The sequence below is a fragment of the Lontra canadensis genome, unplaced genomic scaffold (genome assembly GCF_010015895.1).
Source record: "Lontra canadensis isolate GAN:19392208 unplaced genomic scaffold, GSC_riverotter_1.0 scaffold84, whole genome shotgun sequence".
In the NCBI taxonomy this organism is placed as follows: domain Eukaryota; kingdom Metazoa; phylum Chordata; class Mammalia; order Carnivora; family Mustelidae; genus Lontra; species Lontra canadensis.
The window spans coordinates 6650475-6666327 of NW_022631078.1; the positions used below are offsets into that span (position 1 = coordinate 6650475).

At 42.3% G+C, this 15853-nt stretch overlaps 1 protein-coding gene across 1 annotated transcript in view; it reads right to left on the reverse strand.

Moving 5' to 3' along the window:
• The window catches only part of WBP2NL (WBP2 N-terminal like), a 33988-nt gene extending 18419 nt beyond the window's left edge, over window positions 1-15569 (reverse strand). The window contains exons 1-2 of the mRNA XM_032882863.1: window positions 15443-15569; window positions 242-350 (exon numbers count right to left, since the gene is read on the reverse strand). Coding sequence (XP_032738754.1) covers window positions 242-350; window positions 15443-15504 — 171 coding nt within the window. The 5' untranslated portion in view covers window positions 15505-15569. The remainder of the gene's footprint in view (window positions 1-241; window positions 351-15442) is intronic.
• Window positions 15570-15853: the final 284 nt, after the last annotated feature.

The following is a 15853-nucleotide window of genomic DNA, read 5'->3' on the forward strand; positions in this document are numbered from 1 at the left end:
TCAGAGAAGGACTACAGTTTGTCCACAGATTGAGACATAGCAGAGCAATTCTAAGGTAAAGGCTGCTTTGACATCCTGGCCTAATTGAGAAACATCACCCATTTTCTTCCATATTCCTCAACATGGAAAATCATAAAAGTATGAATGTTTTAAAAACACTTTGAAAGTCAACATTTACCCTCTCTCCATTTTAAGGAAAACAAATGTGCAGTTAATCCGATCAAAGAAGAAGTAGAATTACCCGGTAAGAAGTAAGAAACACTGTTCCCCTCTTTGTACCACAGAAGACACTGGATCCCTCTGGTTGCTGTGGGAAGGAGAGTTCTACATCCTGACACTGAGTCAAGACACTGCAGAAAAGAAAGGGTAGACACCACTCAATTTCAAAGTTATATAAAATGACACACATAAAGCTTTTAGCATAGTTCCTAGCCCAGAGTGAGCACTCGATAAACATTAGCTGCTGCTGTTATTGCCATTATTTTATTGAAATAGAAAGGAAATTAAATGATATTATTCTCTGCTCACTTATTCTTCTCTCTTTTAATCACTAGTTTCTCTTTTTTCTTTTTCTTTTTTTTTTAAGATTCATTTATTTATTACAAACTGAGGGTTGCCAGGGGGAGGAGGGTAGGGAGAGGGTGGTTGGGTTATGGACATTGGGGAGGGTATGTGCTATGGTGAGTGCTGGGAAGTGTGTAAACCTGGCGATTCACAGACCTGTACCCCTGGGGCTAATAATACATTTTATGTTAATAAAAATTTTAAAAAATGTTTTAAAGATTTATTTATTTATTTTAGAGAGAAAGCATGCACAGGCAGGGGGAGAGATGGAGGGAGAAGGGAAGCAGACTCCTCACTGAGTTGGGAGCCCTACGTGGGGCTTGATCTCAGGATCCTCAAATCATGACCTGAGCTGAAACCAAGGGTCAGAGGCTTAACTGACTGAGCCACCCCGGTGCTCCGGGTTCTTCTTTTTCTTAATTTACATTCTTCTTCTTCTTAACCTTCTTACCATCTCAAAACCTTCTTACCATCTCAAAAAAGAATTTTTATTCCTTATGTGCAGTAAGTATAAAGCACTGTGGTAATGGAAATGTTTCTCTGACTCTTATAGAGACGGTAAGGCACACAGGGGGCTTCAGATTCCTCAGGCATGTTGTGTCCTCTTCCTGTCATGTTCTCCCCTCACTATTATTAACCTGAGAAACTTGGACTCATCCTATTCTCGCTCACAGAATCCTAACGGGTTTCTTCTCTTTCTCAGTAATTACTATAATACATACGTGCTTATTTGTTCAATGTCTTAACTATGATCATTAAGGACAATGTCTTTCCACTGTAGCTCTTGCAAACAGTGGGTGCTACTAAATATTTATGGAGAGAATGAGTGAATGAAAACATGAATATAAATAATAGAGCAAGTATTGGGGTGTCTGGGTGGCTTAGTGGGTTAAAGCCTCTGCCTTCGGCTCGGGTCATGATCTCGGGGTCCTGGGATCGAGCCCCACATCGGGCTCTCTGCTCATCAGGGAGCCTGATTCCCCCTCTCTCTCTGCCTGCCTGTCTGACTACTTGTGATCTCTGTCTGTCAAATAAATAAAATTTTTTTTAAAAAATAATAAATAAATAAATAATAGAGCAAGTACTAATATGACATACATCACATTACTGGCACAAAAATGTCATAGTAGTTTAGTGGAAGGAGAGATTAGCTTTGGTCGAAGTGATTAAAAATGACTTTATAGAAAGATCGAAGTGTGAGCTGATTCTTAAGATATGGACAGTGTTTCAGGAGGCAGAGGTGAAGGCAAGGGGCAGTCCAGATAGGGAGCAAACAGCATGAATGGAGGTGCAAGAGCAGCATCCATGGTGTACGCAGTGGGAAGCAAACTGCACACTTGGGAGCCGGCTACATGTGTGGATTCAGCAAAACAGCATGGGAGTGTTGGGGTGGAGGAGAATAGTGAGATAGAGCTGGAAAGCCATGCTGGAACTAGAGCTTGGAGACACTAATAGGCAAGGAGAAACTGTGAGCTACAGCTGTCTTAGCAGGCTAGTCACATGATCAAGGAGCGGAGGGGGTGGTATATGAGAGGCACCACTTTAAGAATCCCTAAGGGGTACTGTGCTGGCTCAGTCAGTAGAGCATGCAGCTCTTGATCTTGGGGTCATGAGTTCAAGTCCTATGCTGGGTATGGAGTTGACCTTAAAAAAAAAAAAAATCCCTAAAATATTCCTGATGTGCCACAATAAGAACTGGAACTGGGGTGGTGGTGTGGTGATAAAAAGGGTTTTTTAATATACAATGAAAATATAGGATGCCAGCAAAAATGTCAGGAAAAATAGGGAATTCCGGGGGTGCCTGGGTGGTGTAACTTGTTGAATGTTGGACTTGGTTGGGGTCAGGTTGTGGCCTCAGGGTCTGGGATTGTGTCCTGAGTTAGGGTCCACACTCAGTGAGGAGTCTTCTTAGGACACTCTCTCCCTTTCCCTCTGCATCTCCTCTCTCTCTCTCTCTCTCTCAAATAAATAAATAAATCTTTAAAAAAAATAGGGAACTCCAAAACTCAGTTCAGAACTCTGGAATCTAACCAAAACCTTATAGCAACTAAGATAATGTTTAATCAAGAAAAAAATAGCTGAGTCTCAGTAAGAGAGCTTTTTGACACTTTAACTTACCCTGGTACCATCCTCCAATCCCCATTTTGGCAACAGCCTTAAAAATAACCCACATTGTGGGGTGCCTGGGTGGCTCAGTAATTAAGTGTCTGCCTTCGGCTCAGGTCATGATCCCAGGGTCCTGGGATCAAGCCCTGCATGAAGACCCCTGCTCAGTGGGAAGCCCACTTCTCCCTCTCCCAATGAAACTCTGGTGAAGCAGACTATTTCTGAATAAACGTAAAAAATAAAATAAAATAACCCACATTCCTAGTCTAAGTGCCAAGTACCAAAGAGAGCAGAACACACCTTATTCTCAAAGAATTGTGGTTGTTTTAACTTGTCTGGTAGCTCCCTGAGGGGCTGGCTCAAAGGGTGTGTGCCTAATTCAGGCACTACCCAGGTGACTACCCAGGGTGCATTTATCAAAAACAGTTCAAGGTAAATGTATTAGTTGCTGCTATCTGGGGCAAAGATGACACTTAGTGCAAATGAACAAAACTGAAAAGTTAGGGAGGAAAGGCTGATGAGATGCTTTAGTGAATAACAGCTTTGAAAAGCTCTGACATATTCATGGAACTCTAGAAAGCCATATGCATCTCTGCCCAGGGCTGGATTCAGGCTCAGAAGAAAACTGAGAAGGCCCAAAACTTTTACCTCTGGTTGACAATAAGGCTCTTCTCAAGCAGGAAGTGAAAGCTAAGACAGAGCTGTAAACTACCTGGCTGAGTGACAAAAACATGCTCTAAACATACGGGCAGACCCCATCTGCAAAGGCAGGGAGGTTTTTTTTTGTTGTTTGTTTTGTTTTGTTTTGTTTTTGTACAGATTTATAAGGTAATAGTCAAATCACTAGTTGGCAACTAAGTTAACATAAAAGAGACTTTAGTGACAACATTGGACAAAGAGTACAAACTTTATAAAATTTATAATTCAGAAAGCTTTTAAACAATAACCACAACAAGCAGCAACAATGTACCCTAAGAGAGAAAATCTGATTTTCAGATTTGCCAAATTATAATATTCAGAATGTCCAGTTTTCAACAACAATAAAAAATCATGAGGCTTGCAAATAAACAAATAAGTATGGCCCATAGGTTTTTCTGTGAACATTAGACAATCAAACTAATAGAAACTGTACTGAGGAAGCCCACACATTGGATTAACTGAACAAAGATGTTATTTGTTTGTCTGTTAGGTGAAACTCTAAATACAACGTGGTGCTCAAACTCCCAACCCCAAGATCAAGGATCACATGCTCTACTGACTGAACCAGCAAGGCACCCCACAAGACCAAGACTTTAAATAAACTATTTTAAGTATGCTTAAAGAGCTAAAAGAAACCATGTCTAAAATAACCAAAGGAAATAATGAGAACAATGTTTCAAAAAGTTGAGAATATCAATAAAGAGATAGAAATAGACAAATGAAACAAATAGAAATTCTGAAGATGGAGATTATAATAAGTGAAAAATTCACTAGTGGTGGGCTTAATGGCAGATTTCAGCAGGCAAAGGAAAGAATCAGTGAACCTGAAGATAGGTCAATTAAAAATAACAGTTACTACCCCAGTAACAGAAAGAAAAAAAAATGAAGAAAAATGAACAGAGTCTAATAGACCTGTGGGACAAAATCAAGCTTACAACCAAATGCATAATGAGACTGCCCGAAGGAGAGGAGAGGAAAAAAGGGGGCATAAAAAATATTTGAAGAAATAATGGCCAAAATTTCCTCCAATTTAATGAAATACATGAATCTACATATCCAATAAGCTCCTACTAGGATAAACTCAAAAAGACCCACACCAAGACATATTATAATCAAACAGCTGAAAACCAGATACAGAAACTCGAAAGCAGCAAGAGAAAAGGATCATCACTTACAAAGTATCCTCAATAAAACAAATAGCTGACTTCTCATCAAAAACTAGGGAGGCAGGGCTGCCTGGGTGGCTCGGTTGATTAAGTGGCTGCCTTTAGCTCAGGTCCTGATCCCAGGATCCTGGGATTGAGCCCCACATTGGGCTTCCTGCTCAGCGTAGAGTCTGTTTGCCCCTGTACCTGTGCCCCTCCCCCTGCTTGTGCTTTCTCTCTCACTCTCCCAAATAAGTAAGATCTTTTTTTATTATTATTTAAAAAAATGTTTTAAAGATTTTTATTTATTTATTTGAGAGAAAGCAGGAAAGAGAGAGAGCATGAGTTGGGGGGAGGGATAGAGGGAGAGGGAGAAGCAGACTCCCCACTGAGCAGGAAGTCCAACACGGAACTTGATCCCAGGACCCTGGGACCTTGACCCAAGCCAAAGACAGATGCTTATTGGACTGAGCCACCCAGGCACCCCTCAAATAAATAAAATCTTTAAAGAAAAGAAAAAAACTATGGAGGCTAGTGGGATGACATATGCAAAGTGCTAAAAGGAAAAAAAATCTGTCAACCAAAAATTCTGTATCTGGGAATACCATCCCTCAAAAATTAAGGAGAATTTAAAGTACTACCAAGTAAATAAAAACTGAGAATTCATCACTAGTAGATCTGAACTATAAGAAATGCCAAAGGAAGTCCTTCAGCCTGAAACAAAAAGACTCTGGGGTGGGGGGCTGGAAGGCTGTCAGTTAAGAGTCAACTCTTGATTTCAACTCAGGTTATGATCTCAGGGTTGTGAAATTGAGCCCTACATCAGGCTCTATGCTGTGTGTGGCCCCTGCTTGGGATTCTCTCTTCCCCTGCCTCTCTCCTTCTGTCCCTCCCCCACCTTTCTCTTAAAAAATAAAAATAAAAAGACACAGACAGTAAATTAAACCCTTACAAATAAACAGAGAACACTGGTAAAGCTAACTACATAGGTAAACATAAAAGTCAGTATTAATGTATTTTTGGTTTGGAACTCTTCATTTCTTCCTATATGAATTAAAAGGCGACTGCATAAAATAATAATTGTAAATCTTCAGTGATCAGTACACAATGTATAAAAATGTAAACTGAGGCAATAATTGTATAAGGGGACAGACTATATAGCAACAAATTTTTTGCATAGAATTAAAATTTGATATTGGGGCACATGGGTGGCTCAGTCAGTTAAGTGTCTGTCTTTGGCTCAGATCACGATCCCAGGGTCCTGGGGTCAAGACCTGTGTAGGGCTCCCTGCTCAGTGGGGAATCTGCTTATCCCTTTCCCTCTGTTCCCCCAACTCATGCTCTCTTTCTCTCTTACTTGCTCTCTTTCTCTCTCAAGTAAATAAATAAAATCTCTAAAAAACAACTAAATTGGTATTCATTTGAACCAGTGTTATAAATCAAGATGTTAAATGTAATCTTCAGGACAACCACAAAGAGAGTAACTAAAACACAAACAGTAAAAGAAATAAGGAGGGAATCAAGATAGCATATTAGGAAATATCTATTGAACACAAAGGAAGGCATTAATGAAGGAACTGAAACATAGAGGAAACAAATAGTAAAGGAGCAGAAGTTAATTCCTTCCTTATAATTATATTAGGTGTAAGTGAATTAAACTCTCCAATTAAAAGTCAGAGATTGGCAAAATACACATTTTTAAAATATGATACAACTATACGCTGTCTATAAAAGACTTCCTTTAGATCCAAAGACACAAATAGGTTTAAAGTGAAAGGATGAAAAAAGATATTCCATGAAACAGTAGCCAAAAGAGAGCTGCAGGAGCTATACTAATACCAGAAAAAAAATGGACTTTATTTATTTTTTTAAAGATTTTATTTATTTACTTGACAGAGATCACAAGTAGGCAGAGAGGCAGGCAGAGAGAGAGGAAGGGAAGCAGGCTCCCCAGTGAGCAGGGAGCCTGATGCAGGGCTCGATCCCAGGACCCTGAGATCATGCCCTGAGCCAAAGGCAGAGGCTTTAACCCACTGAGCCACACAGGTGCCCCCCAAAAATGGACTTTAAAACAAAAATTATTATGAGACAATACTATATCATGATAAAAGGGCCAGTCACCAAAAAGACATTACAAATGTAAACATGAATACATTTAATAAACGTCAACTAGACCTAACATAAGGACACTTCAGCCACAAAGGTAGAATACACATTCTTCTCAAATACACATGAAACATTGTGTAAGACAGATCATATGTTAGGCAACAAAACAAGTCTCACTAAATTTATGAAGACTGTAATCATATTGAGTATCTTTTCTGACCACAATGGAAGGAAATTATAATAACAGAGGAAACCTGACAAATTAACAAATATGTGAAAATTAAACAAAATGCTCTTAAACAACTAATGATTCAAAAAAGATATCACAAGTGAAATTAGAAAACAGAATTGAATCACTAGAAATTAGAAATTTTTAGATGAATAAAAAACACAAAACTTTCGAGATGCAGCGAAAGTGGTGCTTAAGAAGGAAATATATAGCTTTTAATGCTTGCAATTTTTTAAAAAGATTTTATTTATTTATTTGACAGAGAGCACAAGTAGGCAGAGAGGCAGGCAGAGAGAGAGGGCGAAGCAGGCTACCCGCTGAGCAGAGAGCCCTATGCAGGACCCTGAGATTATGACCTGAGCTGAAGGCAGAGGCTTAACCCACTGAGCCATCCAGTTGCCCCAATGCTTGCAATTTTTTTAAGAACAGCAAACCAATAATCTAATTTTCCACACTAGAAAACTATAAAAACAAGACCAAACTAAACCCAAAGCTAGCAGAAGGAAGGAAATAATAAAGATTATAGTGAACATAAATAAAGAATAGAAACAAAAGAATCAATGAAACCAAAATTTTATCCTTTATCCTTTAAGCAAAATTGACCAACTTTTACCTAGACTAAGAAAAAAAGAAAGAAAACCTAAATTACTAAAATTTGAAATAAAAGTGGGGATGTTATCACAGATGTTATCACAATTTATAGGGAAAAAAGGATTATGAGTGAATATATGAAAAATTACATGCCAACAAATTAGATAATCTGGGGCACCTGGGTGGCTCAGTGGGTTAAAGCCTCTGCCTTCAGCTCAGGTCATGATCCCAGGGTCCTGGAATAGAGCCCCACAGTGGGCTCTCTGCTCAGCAGGGAGCCTGCTTCCCTTCCTCTCTCTCTGCCTGCCTCTCTGCCTACATGTGATCTCTGTCTGTCAAATAAATAAATAAAATCTTTAAAAAAAATTAGATAATCTATTTGAAACAGATAAATTCCTAGAGACAAACAACCAAAATGGACTAAAGAAAGAAAATGGGGCACCTGGGTGGCTCAGTCATTAAGTAGCTGCCTTTGGCTCAGGTCATGATCCCAGGGTCCTAGGATCAAGCCCTGCATCGGGCTCCCTGCTCAGCGGGATGCCTGCTTCTCCCTCTCCCACTCCCTCTGCTTATGTTCCCTCTCTCACTGTGTCTCTCTCTGTCAAATAAATAAATTAAATCTTTTTAAAAAAAAATAAGAAAGAAAATCTGAATAGAACTATAACAGATTGAATCAGTAACCCAAAAAATTCCAACAAAAAAAGCCCAGGATGGGGCACCTAAGTGGCTCAGTGGGTTAAATAAGCCTCTGCCTTCAGCTCGGGTCTTGGTCTCAGGGTCCTGGGATCAAGCCCCGTGTCAGGCTCTCTCCTCAGCAGGTAGCCTGCTTCCCGCCCCCCCTCTCTGCCTGCCTCTCTGCCCATTTGTGATTTCTGTCAAATGAATAAACTCTTAAAAAAAAAAAAAAAAAGCCCAGGATGTATATTATGTGTTGTTGGCGGAGGGTTTTGCACGTGTCTATTAGGGCCAATTGGGCCCAATAGTGTTGTTCAGATCCTCTATTGTTTTATTATCTTCTGTCTGGCTGTTCTTTTGATCAGAGTTTCTTAGTAGCTGGGTTGAGTGAGTAATGTGGAACGATTCCTTAATAAATACAGTTTCTTTTGGGGTGATGAAAATGTTCTGGAATTAGACAATGGTGGTGATTGCATGATATTGTGACTATACTAAAAGCCTCTGAATTGTACATTTTAAAATGGTTAAAATGGGGGGTGCCTGGGTGGCTCAGTGTGTTAAAGCCTCTGCCTTCAGCTCAGGTCATGATCCCAGGGTCCTAGGATCAAGCCCCGCATCAGGCTCTCTGTTCAGTGGGGAGCCTGCTTCCCCCTCATTCTCTCTGCCTGCCTCTCTGCCTACTTTGATCTGTCAAATAAATAAATAAAATTTTAAAAAAAGAAAGAATGATACCTTGTGTCTGAGAAGAAAGATATTTCTACGCTAAGAACTCCATCATATGTCTTAATTCCATAAAATAAAACCATTTTTTTAAAAAATGGTTAAAATAGAAAATGTTATGTTATATGAACTTTACCTCAGTAAAAAAGTAGGTTTATATATTAAGTGTAAAACCTCAATAAATCAATTAATCAAATTTAAAAAACTGTGAAGAAAGAATCCCATGAGTTTGGATTGGATCTGGGAGACAAAAAAGTCATGAGAAATCAAAGGTGATCTTTGCCTCCAAAGAAATAGGGAAGCCAGAAAAAGAAGCTTATTGGGAAGTAGGAACATAAATTTGGCTCTAGACATGTTGAAATATTCAGGAGATAGGAGTAATCTTTGCAATTTCATTCTGTCATGTCCTTGGGTCAGCATATAGTACACGGGGTTTCTCAATCTTGGCACTATTGACTGGGTTAGATAATTATTTGTTGTTACGGGCTGTGCTTTGTAGATTGTTTGCAGCACCCCTTGTCTCTCGCCACCAAGTATCAGTAGAAGCCCACCTCCACACCAAATTGTGAAAACCAAAATGTCCCCTGGGTGCAAAATCACCCCCGACCAAGAACCACTGTCCTACAAGGATGGCAAAGTGACTGCAAAATTTCAGTCAAAAGTACAGTACAGTGAAACAAAGAATGAATTTTTGTCATGTTGGTAAATGTTATAATGTGGAAACAACAAATTTCTAAAAAAAGGGGTAAACACTGCAAATGAAATTTCACAGTACCAGGGTGCCAGGGTGGCTCAGTTGTTGGGCATCTGCCTTCAGCTTGGGTCATGGTCCCAGGGTCCTGGGATCAAGCCCCATGTAGGAGGACTCCCTGCTCGGCAGGAAGCCTGCCTCTCCCTCTCCTATTCCTGCTCCTTGTGTTCCCTCTCCTGCTGTGTCCCTCTCTCTGTCAAATAAATAAATAAAATCTTTTTTTTATATAAAAAAAAAGATTTTTTAAATCTTAAAAAAAAAAAAGATTTTATTTATTTGTTTGACAGAGAGAGGAGGAAGCAGGATCCCCACCAAGCAAGAGCCTGACTCGGGACTCGATCCCAGGACCCTGAGATCATGACTTGAGCTGAAGGCAGAGGCCTAAACCACTGAGCCACCCAGGCGTCCCAAAATAAACAAAATCTTTAAAAAAAAAAATTTCACAGCCCATTTGGCTAAGGATATCAAATACTATTCTCTCTCCAGTTAACAACCTAACTTTACACCTCGAGAAACTAAAGAACAAACCAAACCCAAAGCTAGTAGAAGGAAGGAAATAAAGATTAGAGCTGACATAAACAAAAAAGAGAATACAAAAGCAACAGAAAAAAAATCAGTGAAACTAAGTCATTTTTTTAAATCAATGAAACTGACAAATCCTTGGCTTGATTAACTACTTAAAAAAAGAGATGACTCAAATTACCAAAATCAGAAATGAAAGAAAGGACATTACAACGGAAGCCATAGGAGAAAAAAAAAAAAAAAGGATAAGACAATACTATGAAAAATTGTATGGCGACATATTGGATAACCTAGAAGAAATGGACAAATTCCTAGGAGCTAATTCATTAATAAATAGAAAACCTGAACAAACCAATAATAAGTAAAAACACTGAATTAGTAACCAAGAACTTCCAGCAAAGAAAAGCCCAGAATCAGAGGGCTACACTGGACAATTCACCAAACCCTAAAAGAATACCTAACACTGATCCCCCAGAAAATCTGCCCAAAAACTGAAGAGAAAGGAACACTTCCAAAGTCCTTCTCTGAGACCAGCATTACCCTGATGTCAAAGCTAGAAAAAGATACAAGACAAGAAAACTATGGATTAACATCTCCAAAAAACACTGATGCAAAAATCGTAAACAAAATGCTAGCAAACTGAGTATAACAGTACATTGAAAGGATTATACACATAACCAAATGGGATTTATTCCTGGAATGATATGTAGGATGGCTCAATATATGAATATCAATCAACATAATAAAAATAGAACTATCATATGATCCAGCAATCTCACTTCCGGGTACATATCCAAAGGAAATGAAAATAGGATATCAAAGAGATAACATGCACTCCTATGTTCACAGCAGGATTAGTCACAATATCCAAGATAGAGAAACAACCTACTTGTCGGTCAATGAATGAATGGATAAAGAAGATGTGGTATTTATATATACATATCATTCAATCATAAGAAGGAAATCCTGTCACATGCTACAACATGAATGAACCTTGAAAACACTGTGCTAACTGAAATAACCTGGAGAAAGATAAGTACTGTATGATCTCACTTATATGTAGAATCTTAAGGAAAAAAAAGTCAAATGCATAGAAGCAAAAATAGAATGGTGGCTACCAGGGACTCAGGGAATGGGGGAAATGGGGAGATGGTGGTCAAAAGGTACAAATTTGTAGTTATGTAGGATGAATAAGTTTAAAGATCCAACATACAGTAGGCATGATGACTACATTTAATGAGTATATTGAAAGGGCGCCTGGGTGGCTCAGTGGGTTGGGCTTCTGCCTTTGGCTCAGGTCATGATCCCAGGATCCAGGGATGGAGCCCCACATCGGGCTCCCTGCCCAGTGGGGAGCCTGTTTCTCCCTCTCCCTCTGCCACTACCCCTGCTTGTACTCTCTTGCCCTCTGTCAAATAACTAAAATCTTTCTTTTAAAAATGAGTATAGCGGGTGCCTGGGTGGCTTGGTGGGTTAAAGCTTCTAGGCCTTTGGCTTGGGTCATGATCCCAGGGTCCTGGGATGGGCCCCCGCATCAGGCTCTCTGCTCAGCTGGGGGCCTGCTTCCTCCTCTCTCTCTGCCTGCCTCTCTGCCTACTTGTGATCTCTGTCTATCAAATAAATAAATAAAATCTGGGGCACCGGGGTGGCTCAGTGGGTTAAAGCCTCTGCCTTCAGCTCAGGTCATGATCCCAGAGTCCTGGGATCGAGCCCCGCATCGGGCTCTCTGCTCAGCAGGGAGCCTGCTTCCGTCTCTCTCTCTCTGCCTCCCTCTCTGTCTACTTGTGATCTCTCTTTGTCAAAATAAATAAATAAAATCTTTTAAAAAAATTCTATAGGGTGACTTTGCAAAAATATATCTTTCTTTTTTTTTTAAATATTTTATTTATTGATTTGACAGAGAGAGATCACAAGTAGACAGAGAGGCAGGTAGAGAGAGAGAGAGAGAGGGAAGCAGGCTCCCCGCTGAGCAGAGAGCCCGATGCGGGACTCGATCCCAGGACCTTGAGATCATGACCTGAGCCGAAGGCAGTGGCTTAACCCACTGAGCCACCCAGGCGCCCCCAAAAATATATCTTTCAATATACATTCGTTTAATTTAAAATATTTTTGACAGAATTTTTATATATTTTTAAAAATACATTTTAATCTTTTTTAAAAAGTCTGTATCCTCTGAGTCCATTGTTCCACTTTCAGGAACATATCCCCAAGAAACTTTGTGATAGGTGGGCAAAGATAAGTCATCAAAAGTGTTCACTGAAGCAATGTTTATAGCAATGACAAATTACATCTTGAACATCCCGGAGAGGAGCTTGAACAAAGATTCATGAACACTGGAATACCAGTCATTGAAAATAATGATGTAGGTATTGATACTGGAGAGCATTCCCAATACATTGGTAAGTGAGGAAAACAAATTACAAAGCAGTCTCAGGTGTGGGGGTGTTGCTCATATTTCCCTGGGAGGAAGTGCAGAAGGATACATACCAAAATGTAAAAAGCACTGGATGTTGGAATCTGGGGTAATTTAATTTTTTTTTCTAGTTTTTCTACAATAAACACATATGGTACTATCTGCACAATTTTAGAATATTGGTTAAAAAAGAAAACTCAGTGTCTTCCCTATTTACCAGTAGAGTCCTATATGTTCAATTATAACTTAGCTGGGGGGAAAAAAAAAAAGCAACCTCCCCAGAACACAGCTACAGTGTGATAAAATTCTCAAATGTGTATTCTGAATAGGCAAAAGAAGTAAAAATACAACCAATCTTCTTCTCAACCTTGTTTTAAAAAGTAGTCTCTATCATCACCAAAAGAACCCCAAACAATCCCATTTAAAAATGAGCAGAGGAGCTGAATAGACATTTTTTACAAATAAGAGATACAGATGGCCAAAAGACACATGAAAAGATGCTCAACATCACTCATCATCAGGGAAATGCAAGTCAAAACCACAATGAAACCTCCCTTCACACCTGTCAGAATGGCTAACATCAAAAAGACAAAAGCAAGTGTTGGAGAGGATGTAGAGGAAAAAGAACACTTGTGCACTCTCTGTAGGAATGTAAATTGATGCAGACAGTGTGGAAAACAGTATGGAGTTTTCTCAGAAAATTAAAAACAGAAATACCATATGATCCAGTGATTCCACTACTGGGTATTTACCTAAAGAAAATGAAAACACTGATTTGAAAAGACATATACACCCCTATGTTTACTGCAGCATTAGTTACAGCAGCCAAGATATGGAAGTAACATAAGTGTTACTGCATAGAAAATTAGATAAGGAAGATGTGATACACACACACACACACACACACACACACACACACACGAATATTATGCAGCCATAAAAAAGAATGGGATTTTTTTTTTTTTGCCATTTGCAACAACATGGATGGACCCAGAGTGTATTACACTAAGTGGAATAAATCAAAGAATACCATATAATTTCAATTATACATGGAATCTAAAAAAAACAAAATGAATAAACACCCAAAAAGAATAAACACAGAGGATAAACTCATGGTTGCCAGAGGGAAGGTGCGGGGGTTGGGGGGGGGGTTGAGTAAAATGGATGAAGGGGAATGGGAGACACAGCCTTCCAGGTTTGGAATGATTAAGTCACAGGAATAAAAGGGAATGGCATAGGGAACAGTCAATGGTACTGTAGTACTGTAATCTGTTTTGTATGGTGACAGATGGTGACTATTTAGGATGAGCCTAGCATCATTTACGGAGTAGCCCAATCACTATGTCGTCCACCTGAAACTAATGTTACACTGTGTGTCAACTATGATCAAATAAAAAAAATTAAATTAAATAAAAATAAAGAAATATCGTAGTTTCTACACAAGAAGCCAGAGCACTGACAGGGTGGGTGTTCTCTGATGACAAGGTAGAGAAGCAGTCCTTTTGGTTTCTGAGGGTCAGCTGGAGTTGAGACGATCAGACCCCAATCCAAGCTCTCCCGGTGCGAGCAATTTACTTCTCTTTATTTCAGTTTGAGGAATTCCCGGAGAAATAAGGGAAACACTGCTGATCCTCATTGTAGATAGAGCAGGGAAGAGTACGAAGCTCTTACAGGTGTTTGGCGATGATCAAGCATTCAAGAGCACAGAATGGACGCCATCAAGGTAACTCGAACGACCATGAAATCAGTGTTTCTGATACAACCTTTTAAAACATGCTTCATGTCCTGCCTCCGAGCCACACACAGAAAAGCAGAGAGGCAGACCCGACGCCAGCGAGAAGATGCCCAAACACCAGATCAGAAGTGACTGCAGGGCACAGAGCCACCTGCGCTCAGGTCAAAGCGCTCTGGGCGGGTGAGCCGGGAGACCTCGCACGCGGCGGGCCATCATCATCTCCTACTACAAGGGAAGACCGACGGCCTCCACTGCACGAAGGAATCTGTCAACAACATTTTCTCGGGGAGGAAGCAGAGAAAACAGATCTGGACATCAGCACTCGGTACTGTCTGAGCGGATCTTCCCGACAAACGCGCAGTCCCCCGGGAGCACAGCGCTGGGTGTCAGAGTCTCCCGCTACCCGACAGCAAAGGAGACCGAGGGCCAGTCGGAGCCGAGACACGAGCCGAGGGGCACCGCGCAGGAGTCTGGAAAGCCGGGAGAGAGGAACCAAGCAGGGGAGCGGCGTGGAGGCGAAGCACGAGGTGGGAAGGGGAGCGAGAGGCGGACCCGCCCCCGCGCGAACCGGGAAGCGCCGCGCAGCCAGCGTCCGCCTCCCGAGGGGTCTGGTCCGCATCTTTACGGTAAAAGAAGCGCAGTCGGCCCCCCGCCCCCGTCGGGGCGAATAGAAACGGGGCTTCAGGAGGTTCTGAGGGCGAGCGAGGCCCTCGCAGCGCGGGACCGTCAGAGTGGGCCGCACTCCCGCCTCTTCCGCCACGGCGTTCCGGGAGCCCCGGAGGGGTGCGCCCACCGCTTCCCCTTACCCCCGCCCGGCCGCCGTCACCTCGCGGAGGTCCTGCACTCCCAACGGCAGCAGCCGCACGCGACCCCAAGGGGCGGCGCGACACCCTACTTTTACCAGTGCGCTCCCGCCTTTCTCCTGAGGCGACGAGAGCCTCGCACCGCGCACCCGCCCACTTACCTGACCGAGGCCACGCGCTCCAGCCTCGGCCACCGCTGAGCCCCTAAACGCCCGCCGGGGCGCGCGCGCTCAAACGGAGGGGGCGGGGCTCCGCCTGCGGTACCCGGAAAAGGCGGGAAAGGTCCCCATTGGCTGAGAGTCTGCAAGCCGCCGGCCCCGCCCGCCGGCCTCCTCCCGGCTCTGACAGCACCCCTCCCCGGCCCCCGGCTTCCCTTCAGGCACCTTTCGCCAAAAGGGATGATGGCCCCGCGGCGGTTCTCGGTGTGACTCTGATTCACTGCCATCTTTCTCCAGGCCCCCTCCTGCCGCCCCTCAGATGGGAAGGGGCGGGGCCTGCGCCAGGCCGGGGGGCGGGGCTTTGAAGGGGAGGGCGGAGATTATGGCGCAAGGACGAGGGTGGGGGGTGAGTGGGCGAAGGGTCTGGTCACGTGAGGGGCGGTGGTCCGAGAACCCAGAGGTGTCCAGGTTGGGATGCCGGCTGCGGGGGAGCGGGCGGGGAAGGGAGCGGAACCGGGGAACGAACCGGGGGAACTGACCCCGCCTCCGGAGCTCGGAGGGTTGAGAGGCAGGTGAGTGGCCTCCTGGATCCACACCTGTCCTCTTGGTCCCCGCGTCGTAGCCCGGGCATGGCTG